This window comes from Amblyomma maculatum, chromosome 4 (genome assembly GCF_055883805.1).
Source record: "Amblyomma maculatum isolate TAMU_Amacu chromosome 4, ASM5588380v1, whole genome shotgun sequence".
NCBI lineage: Eukaryota > Metazoa > Arthropoda > Arachnida > Ixodida > Ixodidae > Amblyomma > Amblyomma maculatum.
In genome coordinates this window covers 11,452,378-11,475,530 of record NC_139347.1, presented here as the reverse complement: position 1 = coordinate 11,475,530, position 23,153 = coordinate 11,452,378, and the positions used below count along the sequence as shown (strand labels likewise).

The following is a 23,153-nucleotide window of genomic DNA, read 5'->3' as shown; positions in this document are numbered from 1 at the left end:
AACGTTAATCTCGCTATGAAACGAGCACTGCGGAGCCCCTCGAAAGCACATTTTTAGAGCGAAGCTCTCATTTGTTTAAAGCCGTTCTTCAAAAATTCCAGCAACTTAAGGGCCAAGTACGTCCCTCAAAAATAAAACGCTACAAAAACATCTGAATAAAGCCTTAGGAATTGTTCGAGTGTACAGCGCAATATGCAAACTGAAATACACTAATAATAAAATAGTTTTCGGGATTAAGCACAATGCGCGAACGGTAGGGGACGTGTTTCAGTAGCAACTAGAGAAGACGGGGGCTCGGTAGTTTGCTGCAGCACCCGAAATTCAACCACAACGGAGGCGGAAGAGGTGGCCATCGCGCTAGCTCTAACACAACAACAGGTCAAAATTATAGTTACAGACTCGAAATCAGCGATTAGAAACTTTGACGCGGGCTGCATTTCGGCCATAGCAGCAATAGTGTTGGCCAGTGGTTCACCACCGGCAGAGCAGGTCGCGCTCATTTGGACACCGGCGCACCAGAGGTTGAGGGGGAACGAGAAAGCGCACGTACTGGCCCGAGGATTAGCTACATTCCGGGATCCCAGTGACGATTTATGCGCAACCCCGTACCCCTTGCGCGATGAGGAGCCCCTGCAGTTCGACTATGACCTTAACACCTACCAAGATATCCTAAATCATTACAAATTACGCAGATCAGTACTACCAAAAGCGTGTAAGCAACTCACCAAAAGCGAGGAGGTTATGTGGCGTAAGCTACAGACTGGAGTATTCCCGAACCCCCAGCTTTACAGCAAGTGGCACCCGGAAATTTTTAGCCCCAGGTGCAAACGTTGCGATGGCATAGCGGACATGATCCATATGATATGGACGTGTCCTAGATTTGGAGAACCTGACCGAACAGATGAGTCCTGGGAGGCACTACTTCTCAAGCAGGACGAAAAAGGGCAACGAGAAGTCATCCGTCTTGCCCTGGCCGCTGCTAAGATCCAAGGGATCCAGGTCGACGGCTGAGGGGGAGGACATGGTTGGGACAGAGCTTCGCCTCGGATCGTCACCAACCTTTTGACGGGTGCAATAAATGTTATTTCTCTCTCTCTCTTTCGGGATTAAAATCGCTTACAGTAGAGGGCCTAATACTTCGATTGGGTCCGTCGCACTATCTGTGCTACGTGGAATAAGTTAACCTGGATATCGGCGCGGCGTATTTCCGTTTGCTCAATAGTAGGGTCCCGCAACTTCTTCCTCCTCACTAGTTTTCTCTCAGCGAGTTAAGCAGTGATTGTTGCTGAGAGGTGTCTCTGAACACAACCTAAAGATAACATACACTCACTGAAGACAGGAGTTGATTACGATGAAGGTAACTGCATAGTGTAACCGCTGTCATACTGTCACCTCCTGGCAGTGTTCACGGCTGCTTGTGCGGCTATTAAGAATTAAAAAAAACATCACATTGTGCAACCTAAGGGAAACACACCCCAGGAAAGAGGTTAATAATGTATGTGAATGTCTTTGAAAAATTTTAAAAAATTGCACTCAGAGGATTTGAATACATCTTTTGCTTTTCAGATAAGTAGTGTTAATCCATTGCGCCACAGAAGCTTTTTGTTTTCTTCTTTGCTGCCATTTCTCTACAAATTTAAAAGAACACACAAAAAGCATTCACATGCCACATACCAACAAATTGGCGCTTTGTTACGTTAAAATTTTCTAAGCATTGCCAACCGTTCCAGCCGTGGAACCCACTCTGGTGTGCATGACTGCATTTTCATTTCCTCCAAGAACCTCGCTACACACTCTCAAAAATACATGCTCGCAGGCAAGCGCTATGCCTAAACTTAATTGCGCCTCAGAAACGACGGCAATTGCGGGCTTTAAAAGCGCTCTTATTTGTTTTGATTCAACATAATAAAAATGGCGCGACGCACGCAACTGGCATGATCAGCGGATTACTACAAGCAATTTTATTGCTAGCAAACTGTTTTATTGCGCATGCATTTTCCAGTATTGTACTGCATTGTATACTCAACAAAGCATATGGCGTTTTTCGCTTAGATTTTGTTGTGCTTTATATTTTAGCGACGCACCCGGCACTTTGGTTGCCGCTGTTCTCAGGGAATGGTCATAGTATGTCTCTCGCACACCCCTTCGGTGGTTGAGCAGACGCGTCGCCGTTGGCGCAAGCTGCCGGTATAACCGAGCGAACGAGATTCACGAGAGAAAGAGAATTTCTCAGAAGAACAGAAAGAAGAGCTACTAGCTCTGCGCTGATCGCCAATGGCTGTTCTTTCTATTCTTCTGAGAAGCTCTTTTTAGATGTTGACAAAAGAGTGCTTTGTAATTGCGTATGCATACATACAAACACCTCTCAATGTTTAAGCCGAGAGCCTTTAAAGTCTCGTCGTTGTTGACAGAAGGTTGTCAGCAGAAGGTTGTCAGCAGAGGTGTCACACTTTCGAGAGCGAGAGTTAAAATTAAATTAATAAGTCTTGTCTCCACCGGGAATCGAACCTCCATCCCTTGGACCACCAGCCCAGCGCTTTACAAACTGCGACACGCCCCGCATCGTGATAGGCTCTTCATAATTCCCCTTGTCTACCATGAGGACAATAGCCTGATTCCGCAGCTGACAGATACTGCGCCTTCCTTTTCCTCTAAACGAATTGTAGAACGCCGGTGAACTTTGATGCGTTCAATGAAATGCTGGTTGTGTTCGACACGGGCGCGCGATGTACCGTCACGACAGGTCATGACGTCAGCAGGCGACTCATGCATATACGAAGCTGACCCTGCCGGGCGTCGAATCCAGGCTGCGCCTTTCATTTGCCGCTTCCTCGAACGCCGCACCACACAGCAAACAGAAGCAGACCCATATGTCTAGGAGGCGTTAATACAGCAGGCATCGGCGGCGTTTGAAATTGATTTGCAGGATAGAAAAGGCGCAGTATTTGTCACAATTTTCCGCGGACACATGTACCATGCCGTAAAGGAAGGCAGGAAGGTGGGAGTGAAGGAATAGAGGGATATAAAGGCCATAGTGAAGGGCTACGATCCATCGCACTATACTAATGGCTTTCGCCTTATCACATTTTAGTGGTCCCAATAATAATAATAATAATAATAATAATAATAATAATAATAATAATAATAATAATAATAATAATAATAATAATAATAATAATAATAATAATAATAATAATAATAATAATAATAATAATAATAATAATAATAATAATAATAATAATAATTGTTTTCTTTCCGCCGGCGTGACGCAGTGGTTACGGCGCTCGACTACTGTTCCCAAGGGCGCGGAATCGAATCCCGGCCTCGGCGGCAGCTTTTCGGTGGAGGCGAAAAGCAAGGCTCCCGTGTGCTGGGCGATGTCAGTGCACGTTAAAGAATTCCAGGTGGTCGAAAATACCGGAGTCCTCCACTACGGCGTCTCTCAAAGCCTGAGTTGCTTTGGGACGTTAAACTCCACAAACCAACCAATAATAATTGGTTCATTGGAAGGGAAAGGCACAGTATCTGTCGCACTTGCTCTGTGGACACCTGAACCGCGCCGTAAGGGAAGGGAGGAAGGTGGGAGCGAAAGTGGTAAGAGAGAAAGGGGAGCCGTAGTGGAGGGCTACGGAGTAATTTCAACCACCTGGGGATCATTAACGTGCGCTGACATCGCACAGCACACGGACGCCACTGCTTTTCGCCTCCATCGAAACGGAGCCGCCGTGGTCGCGATGGAACCTTAGTGGTCCAAAGTGCCCTCTAGAATTTTTTTTGCTTTCATTATCCCAACAACGCTGAGGAAGCTACGCTCAAATGTCGCGTTAAGAAGTGCCGTAATCATTGTTCTATTGTCTCTTTTGTTTACAAACATTGGAGCGGATGTGCTGAGTAACACATAACCTATGATGTCTCCTCATTTTATTCTCATGCATCATCTCTAAACACGTTTTTTTTTTTTTTTTTACATTTCAAAAATGCAAACTGGTTAAGATCAAGATGGGACACCTCTAGTTCCGATTCCATATGACGTTAAGAATTAAACGGAAAGGATTGTTGAGTATTAGCTCAGCACATTTACTTAACAAGCGGCTTGCGTAATAAAAGAAAATTTCAAAAAGTGTTTTGCTGCGTTCGGTTTCTTTTCCAAAGATATCTTCTTTCTGCTTCCTGCCACTTAAATCCGTTCCAGCCAAATAGCTAACTATGGGTTCACTAGATGACAAAGAATTCAGCATTACTGTCATTAACAATTGCCGTTTACCTGCAGTAGTGGAGGTGTAGGCTCCCCATTGGTCCCGGCGAGACTCGGAAGGAAGGCGCGCTCATGCCCGGGTACGTGGATGCTAGGTGATCGTGCAGGTTGTCAAGGTTTGTCAGGAAGTCGGTCAAGTTGGAGCCCAATACGCGTAGAATGTGGTCGTAGCCGTGTTGCTGGCAGAAGTAGAGGAAGTGACAACCCAGCGCTTCCAGGCACGCGTCCGGTGTCATCTCTGTGAGGGCGCCAAGTGCGACAAGCTTGCCATTTTCATACTGGAGAATATCTATTACGGCTACACATACGCAATATCAAGGAAAAAATGCATGCATTGGCTTCATGCCTGTATGACTGAATATTCCATAGGCTACCATTAAATTCGTTTTTTACGTTATTAAGAAACTTAAATACGAGCGCCTTGCGGTCATATACTATAAAGGTGCATTCGTCGTTATCTATTTTGGGGTCATTTCTTTGGCTGGCATTGTCTACTGCGATTCGATGATTAACACTTTAAACTAGAAAGGCGGATATATCCTCCACCAGGCAACAAACTAGACAAAAGTCAGGAAGTAATCTGGCGTCGGCTCCAGACGCGTACCTTCTTCAGCCCATCTAAATTAGCGCACATGTATCCAGCACAATAAAATCCAAATTGTAAACACTGCGGCAAAATAGCCGGGTACGATCATATATTATGGAGCTGCAAAAAAGCGCCGCCACCAGCGGACCTGCTACCAGTCCCTTCTTTAGAGCGGTGGGAGGCTATACTGGCCCGCTCAGACCCGTTAACGCAAGTTCGGGCTACTGAGTGGGCTCAAAAGGTCGCCGAGAGCAACGGACTGTCTGAGGTCGCCGAGAGCAACGGAGCGCCCACAAATCGCTCATTGCTGACAATAAATGTTTTCCAATCCAATCCAATAGCCGCGCGTATCGAGCGTCTATGGGAGGCGGCCGGACAAGTGCGTTATTGGCTTAATAACCCCACCATTAATGGCCCGTACATGTAGCGAGTGCCGAATACTAACGCCCCTGTAGACCCTCTACCTTGAGATTTCTGTAAGAGGCCACTTCCTGTCTTCTGATGGTGCCGTTACACTTGACGACATGTGAAATGAAAGAGGAAACAGACTCTTATTATAGTGGCCTTGATTGTCGCACGATACCGCAGAGTTCCCGTATAAGTTTTAAATTGTATTATTGCGTAAGCAATACTACGCCAGGTTTCGGCCCATAGCTTAACCCCGGCTGGTAGCCACGTTTGACCTTTAGAGCGACCGCAGATGGGACCCCTGTTCAAGCCTTCGAGTATACCCGGTTGGTTTCCACACCGCGCAGAAGCAGAAGAATTTACGTCAGCTTTGCTTACGCAACATACCGGGTTTAACTAAAGTTAAACCCTAGCTAATTTTTATTGCGAAAGCAATACTACTCTAGGTTTCGCACCTTCAACGTAGCGCGGCCGGTAGCCACCTATTACCCATGTGACGCCGTGACGTCACACCCCATGTGACACTAGGATGAGAGCTGGGCTACCAACTGAAGCAGTCGGCAGGAGCTGCCAACTTGGGTCTCTCGTTTCACATGGGACCGATATGTCAGAATCAGCCTGCTAGGACCCTGGCATTCACGTTACCCCTATAGGCCACTAAGGCACGTTCATACGGCTTGGATAAAGCGGGGTTTTATATGTGGCTGAGGAAGAGGAAAAAGAGAAGAAGAACGCTCGGTCACCCGCAGCTAATGCTTTCGCTCAATGTTTGGTTAAGCGGCGTTGAACCCTTGTAACGTTTTTTACAAAATACAATAAGAGCCTCTGTGATACCCCCAAATGCACAGGTTGCAATAGTTTCTATTGTCGCTCTATACTTTGCGCTAATATCGTCTATAGACTGAGCAGGTGGTTGTATTCATCGCAGCATTTACTCGTTCTGCTCAGAAGCGCACGTATGCATCCTTTTAGCAACTGCCTCATGCACAGCTTAACGGCTTCAAGTTTTCCTTATCGTAGACTAACAACTCGTCGATTCTAAACTGCACAAAAAAAAAAAAAAAAACGGGAAGAATTTCGGAAAATATAAGATTTTCACACAAAACGTCTGCTTCTAAGCCCGCATTAACAAGTTAGGGTTTGCGTCGCGAGTGACTGCCGATTAGCGTCTTCAAGAAAACATTATAACAAAAAAAGATTTAGCAAGTAGTTATTCGCATCCGTCAGAAAACCGCAATCGAATAAATCTTCAAACCAATTATTGGGACCTAATTAAATAGGCGGATAACGCCAGTGAATGATATGATTTGGGGCACAGAAATTTTAGACAGCTGAACTACTGACATCAAAGCGTTACACACACACAACAAAAAAATGAAAACGCAAGACCTTCAATAATAGCTGCGGACATTGAGGAGCCCATATTTATAACTAGGTGAAGTACAGTTTTCTCGAACGCAACTTTTCATTTTACATCAGCTGCAAAGCATTTCAACTGTTGCGAAAGCTTCCACGAATGTGGTCAGTGCTTCCAACGCTGAGCAATATTGAATTATTTCAAGTTTCTCGTACACCCGCATTGAGCAGTTAGGACCTCCATTGAAAATAATCGGGAGCGTTTTTGACAGCCAAGTGCATAAATCCTCAAGTATTCTGAGGAGCAATCGGGCTCATATATAGGCAACAAGTATTCGCTAGGAGCGAGGGTGATCGCCTAGCAAGCCAGCGCCACCCTGCAAGCAGCGAAGAGAGTGCTGCCGGATCGCTCCGGCCAAGGGGGATAAACTCCTTTGCTCCGGCCAGGGGGGATAAACTCCTTTGCTCCGGCCAAGGGGGATAAACTCCTTTGCTCCGGCGCAGCCGGCGTAGCAGACTGAGTATACATAGCGCGAAACCGAAGACATCGCAAAGGACGGCGAGCTAAAAATTGGGTCATCCAGCTGCCACTTACGCCTTTGGAGTTTTAATTCTCACTTTGTTTTTATTTTTCAGATAGAATTAAAATGGGGTGCGCACTTTTTTGAGCAGGACGCGTATACGACGTACGTGAAGGAGGGCATGTCTGGCTTCTCTGGAAACGCAATTATGCGACTCCGACTATCAACGCGTAGCCATACTTTCTCTCAATAAACCCCTGGAACAATTCTGCTTGCACTCCTGGCTGCTTTAGGGGGAGTGCTTTCGCGTGGCGAGTACAGCCAGTACCGTAACGCGTGTCAGTTGTTGTTATCGCATGGCGACGATTGTTGATGTTATTGTATGGATACGATTGGACTGAAGAGTTCCTGAATTAAGCGAAGAACTAACTGCGAGCCAATGTAATGCAATAAAATTGCTTGAAAACTGGAAGAAATTTTATTTTTAAGAGAACGACTCTCGCAAATACATACGAAAGCACGCAAACAAGAAGACCAACAGACAAACAAAATCTCGCTCACCGAGCACTTCGGAGGCCGACTGCACCAGCTTGAACGTGACATCGTCCGCGTACACTCGATGCATGAGGAACGATCCACCGTGCATCCGTATCTTACTCTTCCGCCTGCACAATCGCACCAGAGAACCACAAGGTCACGGAATCGACCCACTTGTCCCGGCGTCGTCTCACGCGTTAATTTTAACGGCTTTCTCAGTGACGTGAAGAAAAAAAAAAGTGTTGACAATATAGAACACGCTAAAAAAATCACCAACAAGCTGAAAAGAACTTTCTTCGTTGAAAAATATCGCATTCAGGTTCGACCAGAAATTCAATCTACGCTAGTGTTTTCAGCACGAGTGCGATCAGAGGTACTCCCGGATCGGCCCCGAGCGCAGCATCTCCATCGATTCACTGCAACGTGCCAGCCAAACTTGCCACGTTGAACACGCTGAAGCAAGTAAGAATTATTCGCAAGGAAACTTTCGCGGCAACGAAAGATTCCTTCAATTTAAGGAGCCTGTTTTCCTTTTCCTACTTCGGGCAACTGCGCTCCTTGCACTGAGTGCAAATGAGCGCTGGCACTGTTCGTTCGTGGGTTTTCATTCTGTACCGTTTCCGCTTTTCGTTTGCACACTTGCCTCGCAAAGAGGTCTGATTAACTTGTCGTCTCGGATAGGTCACGTCTCTCCGTCTTCTGATCAGATTTGGAGGCGCTAATTTAAATCCCTGCCAAGCGCTGCCCTTATCAGCGACAATTTTCGCCTTTTCTCACGGTGCCGTGTGAGAGGTGGCGCAATATCTGTACAAGGAAAGTCAAGCATTGCATGTAAAATTTAATTTTCCGGAAAGAACGGCACGTTTCTTTGCAATCAAAGGGAGGCCTTTCGCTTATGCTCAATTGACACTACACTGAATGAAAGTGATGATCATCTCAAGCACTGCACAGAGATCACACGGCACAAGCCTGCATTCGTCTGAGACTCATCGTATTTTTTTTTTTTTTTTTTGTGATGCAGATCTTCAGTTTTTTTAACAGCCGAGTGGGTCCAAATGTTTTTTTTTTCTTCCGCACTCTTTCTTGCCGTTAGCGCTGGAGCAACTTCTCTGGGGGAAATTTGTTGCGGCTACGTAAATTTTTTCTCGTCTTGGCGCTTTTTGCAGACGTACAACGCGCTTGCTCTACTATCATGATTGCTAAGGAAAACTGGCATGTATAAAATCTTTCATCACGTCAGCATATGACTTTGTCAGTACCAACTCAGCTAAATTATTTACCTGCATACGTAAATGCAGGTAACGCACAATTACCCTCTAAATCTGTTTAGATTCTACCACGTCAACCACGCGCCTACGAAGTTCAAATGAATTGGCGCAAAGTTCCTTCGCTGCGTAGCATAAGTCTCAAGTAAAGGTAAGACGAATCATGGGCATGCCAGTTCAGTTGCCTGGTCAATCGCTTGCGCCATGACTTAAATAAGAAGGCGAGCGAGGCAAATAAAAATACGAAAGGGAACAATACTAAGGTTGCGTCATCAATCGAAGAAACTGAGAAGCTGGAGGGGCATGTAATGATGAGCGCGCTTGAAATTAGGAGAGACGAAAATAAAAACTAAGATAAAAAGTGACAAAGTTGGTAAAAGCGAAATTACTTTCTCTAACCTCCACCTTTTGAAAGCACATGAAAAAAAAAATAAAAAAATTTCACAAACTAGGAGCCCCAAAAACAAGAAAAGGTGGCCCAGCTTTTAAAGAGTCTTTGGAACCAGCTTATACCTTTATGTTTAAATGTAAGACACAACTTGCAGACAATCTTAGCTGGCCATTCCAGCAGTTATCAAAATTCCAACAAATTCGACTTTGTGCCGGCCTTTGTGTTCTATCTCGCGGACATATCGCCATTCCGCGCAATTGTTTGTTTTTTTTTTTGAAAGTTGTGCGCTAGTAGAACAATTGGCACATTCCCAAGTTGTCAGAGGGAGTGCAGGCGCCATGCATTATGCAGGGGATATATAGTTATTATTCTAGGATCCATCTGTCATCGACGGTGATGGCAAGAAATGGGGCCGACTTAGACGACAGAGAGACATCGCTACAACATCGAAAACGATCGCTCTGTGTGGTCGGAAAGCCACATGTGACACATTTGCGGTCATACTACATATTCGATCCGTCCTCCTAAAGGGTAGCGTTTGTGTGTGTGTGTTTTTTTTTTTACTTTGCGACATTGAAAGAGATTCCCTCCCATCGCGATCCAGCAGAGTGCTAACAGTCTTCGTTGGTGCAAGTTGTACGTGCTCCAAACTGCTTTTAGAGTTAAAACATATATATATATATATATATATATATATATATATATATATATATATATATATATATATATATATATATATATATATATATATATATATGGCAACTTAAAGGCCCGGGACGGAATAAAATCTGAAGTCCCTTTTGTTTATGCGCTGTCGGCGTTATGACCATGATATGGCCAGACTCTGAATGGTGGCCGGATTGTGGGACCTCATAGGACTGCACGAAATAGCCGAGCTGGCAGGAGTACCAAACCGAGGCTCTTGTGAGAGGAGGGTGGGATGGGAATCGAGCCCGGAACCCTTAGATTCCGAGTCAAGCCAGCTAAGCATGGAATGCCAAACCGTACGGTGTGGCTGATGCGAAGCTTTACATTCATGCCACGTCGTCTTTCATAAAATGTGATAACGTGCGACTACTGACTATGCCCCAGATAATATAGCCACAAATTAAAGGGTTAGTGAATAAGTTAGAATAAAAGTGCATATACGGGAAAAAGGACCCGCAAAGGAAGCCACAGACAAAAGCCCTTAACCAAGACCAGTCGTACGCTTAACGAGGAGCTTAAGTGTTCCCCAATTTTGATCTCTTAGTTTATCAGGTGTTACTCTGCACTGCCATGAAGTATTGACACCGCGCACACATGCTCAGCACGCAAGTGCTTGGGGACGTCCTTCTTCACAAGATCGACTAGAGATATTGCTTTCGCCCCTGTTTCGTACACTAATTTGTAATGTCCGAAAAATAACGCTCGTCTGCAGCGGAGGTTCTGTTGTTAGGGCGGTAGCCAACTGAGCCGGGACATCCGGATTCAATCCTGACCACAGTCGCCGCGTTTCAATTATAGCTAATTGGAATTCGGCCATGTACTTTGTTATGCCAGCACGCTTTGAAAATCCCCAGTTGGCCGAATTTAATCATTAACCGTCACTGCGGCTTCCATTAAAGCTTTAGACACTTCGGAACGTTAAGTGCCATAAACTCTTAATCCAAAACACAAATGTCTTCGGACATTTTTTTCTAGGTCAGCTCACCATTGCCCTAAACTTGAATTCAGGCGACTACGTTCCTCCCCTTTCCCATGCGCACAAATAAAGATAACCGTTTCACTTACCAAAAGCCAAGAGTAAACGATTATGAGCAAAGTTATCGGCTGTATCGGCGTTGTTAACCGGCATCACCAGGAGGACATATCATATTCTTTCACTTTTGTTTCACTGAGGCCTTCCCTGCGCTCAAAAAATCAGGCGATGCCTAAATGTCCCTAATGTCTACGTGATCACTTTGCCGTGTGAACTTGATGAACTGCGCCTTATTAATTCTCTAAATTTTTGTCAGTGATAGCAGTGCGAAGTAGCCGAGATATACAAGCAGTAGTGCTAAACAGAAAGGCTTGCTTAGTTTTAATGTGTGGTGGTTGCAGTACATTCTAAGGTATGACGTGGTTGCATAAGGTCTCTTCTTTTAAAGCAAAAATCGCAGAAGCAGTTGGGTTTACTCCACGAATTCCTTTATTTAAACAGAGGCATCCTTACCCCTTCCGTTACACGACCCCCCCCCCCCCCCCCCCCCCCCCATGCCTTCCTTCCTTTCCACCGTGGCGCCTTCGGTGCATTCGAATGTGGAACGAACGTAGCAACAATCATCACACTGAAACTGCCGGCGAAGTGTCGTCGCAAGCTTGAAGCCGACAAACGAAGATAAATATTTACATACGATGATGAGTTTCACCAGCGCTTACAATACTTGAAAAACTTTTGCCCGCGGCACGACGTTTAAGTATCTAGAAGCAGTTACCTGGTGCCGTATTTAATATAATCAAGAGATCACTTGTGCTCCGTGGAAAACCTAGTTGTAGGCTTTCTTGCTCTGTTAGTCTAAATAACTTTAACTAAACTGGAATAATTGACAGTCAAGCACATTATATTTGAATTTTCCGATCTTTGATCGCTTTATACAACTACGAATAGGGCATTATATTGCCCTCCGATTTAGGCATGTCCTTAAGGATTATTCTCGAAAGCTTCTTCGCGTGTAGTTATTTAAAGGTTTTGACCTGGACCTACATGAATACTGGTCATAGCACTTAAACCATAATATCGTTGAAGAAAACAAATTGACGAGTCCTGGGTTTAATTATATTCTACTCATGACGCTTGCCTTATGAAAATATGACTGTTGCCTTCAAATTATTATTTCTAACGAACAGCATCATGGGGCTATTTTTCTTCTTCACAACGTAATTTGCGATTCCTCAGGATTCATTGTAGTGCACGTTCAGAGACGAACACTGAGAGACAAAAGCACTGAGAAATGGCATTGAACTATCATCTGCCTATATTAGTATCAACACAACAGTATATATCTAAAAACAAGACATGCGCAGCACGAAAATTATGAAACCATACCATCTAGCCCACCTTCAAGTTCCTGAACATATTTGCGGTATAGATTCCGTCGATACTGATGCCAGCTAGTAAACAAACAAGCAGTTGTGAAAAAAAAAGACGATAAAGAAGAAGCCTAATATCTAGTTCGTGCAGAGCTCGAAGGCCTATATGTCGACTCGCCTAAAAGGAACACAAATGTGCGCGACTTCGTAGCTACCATGCCTGCATAAAATGGCACCAAAGAAGCGGAATATAAGACAATATAGGACCAGGAGACCCGTTGCAGAGGTCGTCTGTGCTGGCAGGAGATCACACCGCAATAAAATCTCGGTAGTGCAATGAGAACTAGAATGATGTCGGTCATGCGGGTAATCTGCGGCAGCAGCCTCTTTGAGGAAGTCGATGTAGAGAGCAGAGGGGACAGTGTAGGCTGCCTTGTCCTCCCTACATGATTCAAACCTAGCTTCTCCTCTGCGCCCGCATATTGAGTTAGCCTAGAGACGCATATTGAATATGGCAATGCCCACGGGGAGAAGAGTGCGCGTCCTTGTCCGGCTCTGGGGACTTCATATCAACTGATGCCCCGGGCGGAGGATGCTGTTCACCTCCGTTCTCCTCGTGCGCCGCTCTTGACTTTCTCGTTGGTTTCCTGCTTTCAGCCACTTTACCGGCACCGCCTAACTATACTCCCTTGATGCAGCTTTTGGATCCCCTGCACTATTAAGTACAGACAGCGGGCTTTGGCAGTAAGCCAGCAGTGCGGTGCCTGGAAGTCCTCTGACTCTATCAGAAATAATTACAATGAGATTACGTATCGCCCAATACGTAATCAGCGGTGTACAATAAACAAATCGTAGAGAAGTTTAAATACCTTTATGTTGTGATGAAGTAGAATTGCCATTTTCAGATTATGCATTGTTTCTAAGTGGGTATCTTGATTATTTTCTAAACATTTGTAGTCATTTTAGGCCTGACCAGTAACAATATTTAGTGCTGTTCAACAGAATTGGGGGTTCAACAGTGCTAAGAAGTAGAAGCAAATAGCTAGTACTGCTATTTGCTTCTATAGTACTATAGTACTATAGTACTATAGTGCTATAGTACTTCTACTATAGCTAACAAGTTATTATTTTTTTATTTAAACTATGTTCTGCTGCAATCTATAGTCTGTTTGCAGTCTACGGAATGAAGCGGGTGTGGAGGGCCTCTTGACTATCGCATTGAACGGTCTCTGCTCAGTAGTGGAGAATAGTCTACCCGGTTTTCGGCACGAAGGACCGTGTTTCGACCCCCTTGTCTTTCTTTAGCGAAAATGCTTTTTATTCTTCAGAGGCGTTTTGTAATGCTTTTTTGCTGAGGGACTCAACCGATGAAGCAACGAGGCAGCCAGACCTACAGGTTTTTAAACATTCTCAGGCATGTTTAGTAGGACGTGAGAGCGATTAATTTGTAATTTCAGTCAAATCACGCAGCGTTTTCATATGCCGGCTTCGTGAATTGTAATTGAGTTTATTATACAGCTGTACAACTTCCAGCGGTTCATGCTTGGCTGGTGTCCTAAATACTGTATGGTTGTTACATTCAAGCAGCTCTCGAAGCAGCCATTCTCGCACCTGCGCCATTCCTCTTTCTTTTCCAGGACAAAAATCTATTAAAAATAAATTTTGAATAAAACCCCTTTAAGCATGCCTGCAATTTGCTTCAGCGGGAATGAGCACTTGTTTGGTCAAGTCTGCACAGTTTTATCAAGTCGAAGCACAGGAAAGTCGCATCTAGGCCCAGTGGTTCGAAAACACAGAGAGAGACATAAAAGGGTAACAGATACAAGAAGAAAGAATCAGCCCGGTTTTGTTTTGCATAACGCTCTTCTGTTCGTCATGGTAACCGCGTAGAGTTAGCCAAATCAGCAAACGCATCAGCGCTGCTACATAAACAAGACGCCATTCCGGCTTTCGCTTGCTTGCGGCAGCACTTTATTGTGTGCGTAAAACGGGTTTCGGAACGGCTTATGAAAGCGTCATTTGCTTTACGCGACGCAGTGCAGAGCCGGCCAGCCTAGTTGGCCAGCCGGGAAAAATAGGGATCGTCTCTTATTCCTTATACCCACCTATTTCTCGGCTGCCAATGTGGCACTCATCAACCCCGGTCTGCTGTGCCTCGGTATTCAGCTAAGATTCTTATACGTCGCGCTTTTTGGGGGGATATAAGAGACTATCGAAGAGGGACCGTTTATCTGCTCGTCATTGGTTTTTGCGGGTTAATTACAGATCGATTTCCACGAGTATTTTTATATATTTAAGTTTTATTATTTTTTTCTGCAACCCATGCTACTGAACTTTAATCTGGCATGCTCAGAGATTTCAAATTCTTCAAATGCACCGGTGCTTAGTTCAGAAAAGTCAAAACCGCGTCAGGAAGACGGGACGAAAAGGGGCACGAACGCTCACACACAGACCGCTGTTTTGAAACTTAGAAAGATATGAACAGACTAGATCAAATTTTTGTCTCTCTTGAGCAGCAGTGGCACTCGTATACTGCGTCCTATTTCGCACCTGACAAATATTTCGCAGATATGGCCTTTCAGCGCCCACATTACGTTGTATTGTTTATGCATTTAACGAACCTGAAAGGCATGAAAATGACACAAATCATTTAATTCAAATTCTTGCCCTCATTATCCATATTTTAAAATTACCAAATAAGGCATCAATCGAATGTCCAAAAATGTATTTTATTGGTGATAATTGTAGTATTAGCAACCATTTTATAAAACTAGAATACACAGGCCGACAAAGAAATTGTCCTCTATTCCAAACGTCTTACATGTTCATGTGGGCACCTCGAATTTCCCTCATTCTCAATTTTTCTTACCATGACGAGATACATAGTAGTAACGTTCCTACTTTTGCATTATTGTTCCCGCAATCGTTACTCGGCTTCGTCATTTTGTTTATTATGGAAGAGGCAACCAATTTTCTCCGCAATAATCGTGGCTGCTCGCAAGTGTTTTTGCTAAATGCCAGAGCATATTATGTGTTGTAAACATCTTTTTATTGAAGCTTAAATTTTAAAATAAAGCATGGCTGAGACTGGCAGTCATTATTATCTTTGTGAACCACCGAGAGCTCTCGCTGTAGGCGCCACCTAGCTAGGCTCATGATCACCCAGTCAGCTGTTATCAGATTAGATGAAAGTGCGGCCGTCTCTAGATTAACATTCCAGTCGGCTACATCACGAGAAGGATTCAGATGTAATTCTCCGCATTTCTTTAACTGAATTCCATTTACTATGCTGCTGACACATTTTTCTATTCTGCTACCTCGTGTATACCGATTCTGCTGTATAGATGACAAGGCATCTTCATTTCGCACATTGTTATAAAAATAGCTATTGCCGCTTTCAAGTAGTGATTTCCTAGGCGGCAGTGCTTTCATTTACACTGTTATTCTGCTTTTTCTAGGGTAATTGGGGCTCCTCGAAACCAGCGCCACCTGCAGCTCCCTTATTTCAGCGGTTGTCACCCGCACGCAATTAAATCAGCACGTAACAAAGCCATATGAACGATTTTATTGATAGCACAATTATATACGGATAACGGTCACTGGTGCCCCCTTACAGCACAATACACTACCTTACTGAATGTTTCTACAAGCCTGTCCAAAATATACGGTTTAATCAGAAAAAAACATTATCTGATTTTTTTTAACTACACATTTTTGCACAAATATATTTAAAAATTTTGATTCATTCAATCCCGCAGGTCATGAGTCGGCATCCAAAAATGTTGTTGGTTTTTTTGTGTACATTTAACCCGTCGTTTGGAGTACAAATGGTTGTAATTCTAAACCACATATGAAATACTCCCATGCACTTACTTCACTTTCTTAACTATTGGTGTCTACATATGTATGCCCATAGTGAACTCCTTATTTCCTTTCCCATGTATTCTCAATAGCTTAACATTGGCCTTGATTCTGGCAGTCTTAGTGTTATAGTCAGCTCAGAAGGTTCTCGCGCAAAGGCCGTTCTCACGGTAATAGACGGAATTTGACATGTGTGTTTAGGTGATGATGGCGCTCATGAAACCTCTGAGGGTTAGGTTGCACTAAACATAAATGAATACGAAACAAAGAAACCGAACATCCGCCGTCATAGCTCAGTCAGTAGATCACCGTACGCGACGTACAGAAGTTACGGTTGAGGATTCCACTGCTGAGATGTGTTTCTGTTTGCCTTACTTTTGGTTTGTGTTCATTTCAAGTAAGGATTATTCACAGTACAAAGTCTCCATTTTACAACACCGCAAGTGCAAGCATAAAAAAAGAAAACATTCGCTTATTATTTTTCTTCGGTTATATTGCAGCTTTCCTTAACATATGTGCAAAATTACAAAATACATTTTAAACCAGCCAAAGGACGAGACACAGGGAAGTAGAGAACAGGACAAGGCTGGACTAACAACTTATGGTTTATTGAAGGAAAGAAGACGACGAAGACTCGCTCTTAAAAGCGCGCGCACAACTAAACCGGTGAAATGGTAGGAAATTGAGAAGAAGAAGAAGAAGACGAAGAAGAAAATTCAAAGTCAAGGCCTAACTAACGACTTTTTTAATAGAGCGAGTTCCTTACAATGAAGGCTAACCGGTGCCTTAGCCGCACACTTGTCCTCAGCCTTAGCATTGTAAAACGCCTCAGCCAACTTTCTACAGAATTGTTTGCCATTGCTGTAAACTACACCCGTATCACTAAAATCAGGTGTACAAAGAGACGGGTCATCCTCCGATTTACACTCCCGGGATTGGACATGTAGCGCCAGATTAGTATTTGCCTTCTCTCCTAGAGAATTAAAATGCTCCGTCAGGCGCACATTTAGACATCTGCCTGTCTGCCCGTAGTAGCACCGGCCACAATTGAGTGGAATGCGATAAACTACATTCTTTCTGCAGGTGGTGAACCTTTTCTTATGTGTCACTGTGCAACGAAAACTATCACGAGCTACATTGTCGAACCCCTTTCTAACTCTGAAGCACAAGCCTCCTATCTTGTAGTTTACAGTAGTGTAGGGTGTAGTTTACAGCAATGGTAAACATTCTGTCGAAAGTTGGTTGAGGCGTTTTACATTGCTAAGGCTGAGGACAAGTGTGTGGCTAAGACATCGGTTAGCCTTCATTGTAAGAAAATTGGTCTGTTAGAAAAGACATTAGTTAGGCCTTGACTGAATTTTCGTCTTCTTCTTCTCAATTTCCTGCAATTTCACCGGTTGGGTTGTGCGCGCGCTTTTCAGAAGGTGCCTTCGTTGTCTTCTTTCCTTCAAAAAACGCTCAGTTGTTAGTCCATCCTTGTCCTGTTCTCCTCTTCCCTGTGTCTCGTCCTTTGGCTGGTTTAAAATAAACCGTTACCAACTCGACCAGTCGTCAACCTTGTTGTACAAAGTACACTTCAAGCTAAAATAGAAGCGTTGACTTATGTGAAGGGCATTGAGTAGAGCAAAACAATGAAGACAATTATTGATGCTAAAGATGTGTGAACAGTATTATCGAATAAGCTGCAAAATAGTTTAGCATATCTTTTTTTTTTTTAAATAATTGTTTAGTTTCAAAGGCCTCATCATGCAGTAACTTTGCCGCTTTTGCAGCCTTCTCTGTGTTTTTGTTATTTTTTGGCTCCTTTTCAATAAAACGGCGCTCAGCATGGTAACACCAGAAAGTGTTTAATAAAGATAGTTTATGTATTACTGTTTTTAATCTAAAAACTAGCGTAACCATTCATTCAACACGTCCTCTCAGGAACGAGCTATATTTTAGAGTTTTAGGGTTTTTTTCTCAATAAACACTCACTTCTGTTAACGCTTTAACAATAAATCAAGGATACCGCATTTTTTTAAATTGACATAAAGAACTCCGGTCCTGTTTCTGCCACAAGTTAACACTTTGTTGACGTGAGCTGACATCAACTCCAAGCTAACTTGCAGGACCAATAAAACTCTGACTATTATAAAGCAGTACCACCCCAAAAGACGTGACTATTTAGCTTTTGCCTTGCTCCGTACTTTGCGTCTACAATGATGTACATCAAAATAATATTCGTTGGTAATAACCCTTCGCAATTTCCAGTTATTGTGGGAAATATTAAGCTGTTTATAAGTACTGAGACTACTGGCATGCAGGGGACATTGCTCATGGTTTTTTCTGTCTTTTAGTTTCCTTAACAAAACTCGAAATTGGGCTAGCTTGACTAAAGATAAAGCGCACAGGAAACAGACACAAGAGAAGCAGACACAGGACACGCGCTTCCTTTGTAGTTTCCTTGGTTTAAAATGTCATAATGGACGTTCATTCCTACCATTTATTATGTTCGGTGGCCTGCAAGGGTCAGTGAACCAAATGGTATACACGCCATTCACACCCAGCCTAGCGGGCGGCCTAGGCTATTATTTGAAGCGACGTCGTGGTCCGCTTCGATCAGTGAGGTAGTATGCACGTCACCTAAGCCGCCGGACCAGACCAACGACGTCGAAGTTAGGTACACGCGTTGTTTGAAGAATTTGAAGATATCGACTCATACCGAGTATTTTTCAAGCTCGGCCCTTTGTTTTTTGAAGCAGGAGTTTTTATGGCACCTCTTCTTATCTACATATTCACTGCTACAGAACAATTTGATGTCACGAAATCTATAGCGAAAGTACGGCCTATCAAAACCCTGCTTTGCGGTAATATGCATCTTGTATCGAACAGAAACGGCGTGAGCGTAATATATATTCTCTATTTTACTCAATGACCTTCGTTTTCTCCCTTCGCCGCTTTTGAGGGACTTGATAAGAGGATGGGCGCGTGAGAAAATGACCCTACAATTTTCTTTTTGGAATCGAGCACCTTCCCTTCCCTCCCCCCCCCCACCCCCCTTTTTTTTTTCTTTTCATTCCGTCTACTGCAGTCATTGATTTTCGAATTGTAGCGAGAAAAAGCAAAATTTATGGAGGCGTATGCCATTAAAAAAAAACAGTACATTTTGTCTTCTTGGCGGCTTCATTCTTCAAATCACTCGGCTCTTTTCAAGCGTCCTATTTTCGCAAAGAGCTCTGCTTGCACAGTGGTAGTGCGGCAATGTTCACGTACTCGTTGTTCGTTTGGTTGTGTTGCTTTCACATGTTTTTCTAGAAGTGCATCCGCAGTGTCAGTCCTTAGAGCACCCAAAATTACGTTGCTAGTTTCTGATGGTTTTCCAAGAGACGCCCTGCAGTGATGCGACACTGCTGTTGGAGTGAAGTATGGAAACAATTTAAGTACTCAACTAATGGAAAGCTAAAGCATTTATATCGAAACTATAGGTTGATTCACTAAAAAAGTGAGATATAACGTTCATGAACACACATAGTCATTTGACATTTATTGCTAAAGATGTGATATGCATTGCATTCGGAGCATTTTAAAGTTTCCTTCATTTTTTTATTCACTTTCCCCCTTCGTAGTTTAAAGATGAAATAAAAAAATGGGCATTTTTTCTAGTCTAAGCTACAGAAGATAGCAAATGAGGGCGGCAGAATTTCTTATTGAAAGTTTCTGCTTCCCTAAAGCAATTGTGCTGTGTATTGAGGCGTATCGATTGCTCAACCATTCACATGTACGGTGCATCCAAAGAGAAGCGAGGCCAACATCAAGTGCATATCGTCAGCAAACGTTCTTGGAACGAAAACAAATGTGAACTTGCAAGTCTTAACCATTTTTTGACTAGCCGTGGTGGCGCAGTAGTTAGGCCGCTAGACTGCTTTGCACAAGGATGCGCGCTTTAGAATCCCAGCCTCTGCGGCCGCCTTTCGATGGAGTCAGAAAGCAAGGCACCCGTATGCTGTGCGACATGAGCACACGTTTAAAAACCCCGGGGAGTAGAAATTTCCGGAGCCCTTCACTGCGGAGTGTCTCGTAGCCTGAGCTCCTTTGGGACGTAAAACCAAAGATAATAGTTTTGGTTTGGTAAGTTTGCTTCACCTCATACGTAGGAAAGTAATAATTTTATGCATCACAACAGAGTGCATATTGTTCATTTTTCTTGGATAAACATCAGGGTACAAAATATCAAATTAAAGAAGCTTAATATAGCAATGCAATTCCCGCTTCATATTTGAAATAAAGTACCCTGAAACACTCGGTAGCGACACTCGATGCTCAAGAGCATCTCCATGGCAGCATTTTCGCTGCGCTCACAAAAAAACGGCCTCTTTTGTCGCCTACAGTCGTATAATGCTTGGTGCACCTCAGGGCCAATGTAAAATGGTTGACGGCTTATTCTGCACTTTTGTCGCCTAACGCCTCCTTTTGCACAAAGAAAGAACATCTATATGCTCGTTATTTGTGCAAAATACTATATGCCTTTTTCTTGACTGATCTCACATTGCCTACTTCTTCCCTGTAACTACTATCGGCGTCTGCATTGCACATGCATTTATGTCCCAGTAAAAATAGTCAGAAGCGGCCATTTTACTCCGAATGTCAGAACTCAGTGGCTCCTTTCTTTTTCTCCAATTTCATTAGCTATTTACATTTTCTTCTCTCTCCCATGCGTGTTGTTTCTGCTGACCTGTGTTTGTTCTTTGGCGGCTTCTACGCTTTCGTCTTTTCAGTCCACAACCCTCCATCCAGATCTATACTATACTTTAGCGAGCTGTCCGTCTTTCAGTGAAATCGCGGGAAATATCACTCGGCGCTGCTTCTGAAATGCCGCAGATGCCAAGCACTGCTCTTCCTTGCGCTACCATTTTGTCCAAGGTTTTCTTAGCAAGAGATAGCATCGTCCAGCATGTCAGTAGTAACTGTTTGTGACACTCCTAGTTATGCTTGCCTTTCAAGTTGGGTTCCCCGCCGCTTCTGCTTCCTGTCTCCTTTTCTACCGTTACTGTCGGCCCGCTCCTCCTTACCCCACAGTCCCGAGCCCATTCTACTCACTCTGTTTTCATCATTGTTGACAGGCACTCCCCTCTATTTTCTTTATAAATATTTTATTGGGAAGCACTTTCTGCAGTGCAACATCTTGGCATTGTAATCGCGGGAAAAGCCTTGAGCCCTCCCGTACTGACTACGTGATTCGGAAAGCAACGCGTCTTTCGGTGGAGACATCCCGGCAGGGACGGGCTGTGAGAAGCAAATGGAAGGGAGGAGGGCATACATATTTGGCCGGAGGCCGCAGAACTGAGATTCGGGCAAAAGCAAGACTTCCGTGATACCGAGCTGACGCAAGAAACACTAACAGGCTGCGGTTGACCATTATGTTCGTCTTGGCCACTCCCTCCACTGTGCGTTTCGGCCTCCTATCCACTGCGTCCATTTGTCCTTCAGCTCTATACCAGACCTGAAGCGTTTCCTGGGCTGGCGTTTGTGGTATATCTCCATCTTCGTTGGGTGCGCATGCTGTTTCGCGATATACTTTCGATGCCAAACAAGATTCGCTAGGCGCGTTTGTTATCTTTTTTTATCTTCTTTGCGGTTCGTTTTTAACTGTTTGCATTTTTCTGCAGTCTAGGTATGCCCAGATGCGCACTTAATTATGGTTTTGTGTTGTTATACCGTGCTGCGCTACCTCAAAATGGCGAAAGATAGATGAGTGGGAACATTGATGTAAAGCGGAAAGTTTGCGGGTAATCTTTAATAAGAAACAGAGGTGGCCTGAAGGTCTACTCACTTGGTGCACTATTCACTTGGGCCTTATCACTTCCCTACCCCTCGTAGTAGGGCCAGGAGGCTTACATTTTTGGCTTAAAGACCTGCCTCATGTGCAAGAACGAAAAGAAAGTAAAAAATAATCGAACACATATTAAGACATGCTTGAACCTTTCCTCCTGTCTGCGTTGGCGGAAGTCATTCGTATAACCCGCTTTGGTTCGGCTGGTGTGCTTCCTTGACGCACGAAGCCTCCTTTACGTTCCCCAAGCGCCTCCAAGGGAAGGTTCACTAATCTGCTGTTCAGCTCACTTCCTGAATTATCTTTCCTTGTAAACACGTTATATTGTTCTCCCCACGAAGGACATTGATTCTTACCGGCTGATCATTCGCTCTAAGCTTCAGCAGATGATTACCTTTACGTTCGTATTTCCCAAAATGAGACTATGCTACAGCTTTATCGACCGTGTCGCCAACGGAAAAATGTCCAACTTTTCCGGGTTGAGATTGCTGCTAAATTTCCATCTTGAAAAATGAGGTGCAATCATTTTTTTTTCCGCGTGTCCTAAACCAAAGTGGAAGTGCAGCCTCTCCTTTTTTATTTCTTGAACCAAGACGCGATGTGTTTCACAACAAAGTGCACAAACCAATAACGCTGGACATCAACAGGTAACATGAAGTGGATGTGGGGTTATTCCTAATAATGAAACAAGTAAACCTTATTATCCTGGCTCTGCCCGCAGTTAAGCTAACACATCAGGGATTCAATTAGCAACGAGTTGCAATATTTCTGTTAATTAAACAGCATCCTTTAAAATTGCGATAGCGTACTCACAGAATTTTCTCCCATGCGTCCAGCCCGTGCTTTGTACGCACCATATCCTCAAGGGCGCAGTGAACGAATCCATACTGAAAAGAAAAAAAAAAGAAAATGCAAATAGCACATTTTAGAAGATTTCTTTGGTGCTATTTGGGGGGAAACAGGAAGTCATTCAATAGGTTTCGAGCTGAGCGCTGAGAGAGGAGTCAAAGATCTCTGAAGAGAGAAAATTTACTGCAAATGATGTCACATCAGGAAAATGATATTATTGAAAGGCACCATCTAAAGCGAGGCATATTGTAGAAGTGTGCCAGC

The 23,153-nt window shown here is 43.8% G+C and overlaps 1 protein-coding gene across 1 annotated transcript in view; it reads right to left on the bottom strand.

Moving 5' to 3' along the window:
* LOC146190301 (guanylate cyclase soluble subunit beta-1-like) overlaps positions 1-22,923 on the bottom strand; it is a 67,476-nt gene extending 44,553 nt beyond the window's left edge. The window contains exons 1-3 of the mRNA XM_084600745.1: positions 22,854-22,923; positions 7,688-7,791; positions 4,265-4,493 (exon numbers count right to left, since the gene is read on the bottom strand). Coding sequence (XP_084456871.1) covers positions 4,265-4,493; positions 7,688-7,791; positions 22,854-22,897 — 377 coding nt within the window. The 5' untranslated portion in view covers positions 22,898-22,923. The remainder of the gene's footprint in view (positions 1-4,264; positions 4,494-7,687; positions 7,792-22,853) is intronic.
* Between the last annotated feature and the right edge of the window lie 230 nt (positions 22,924-23,153).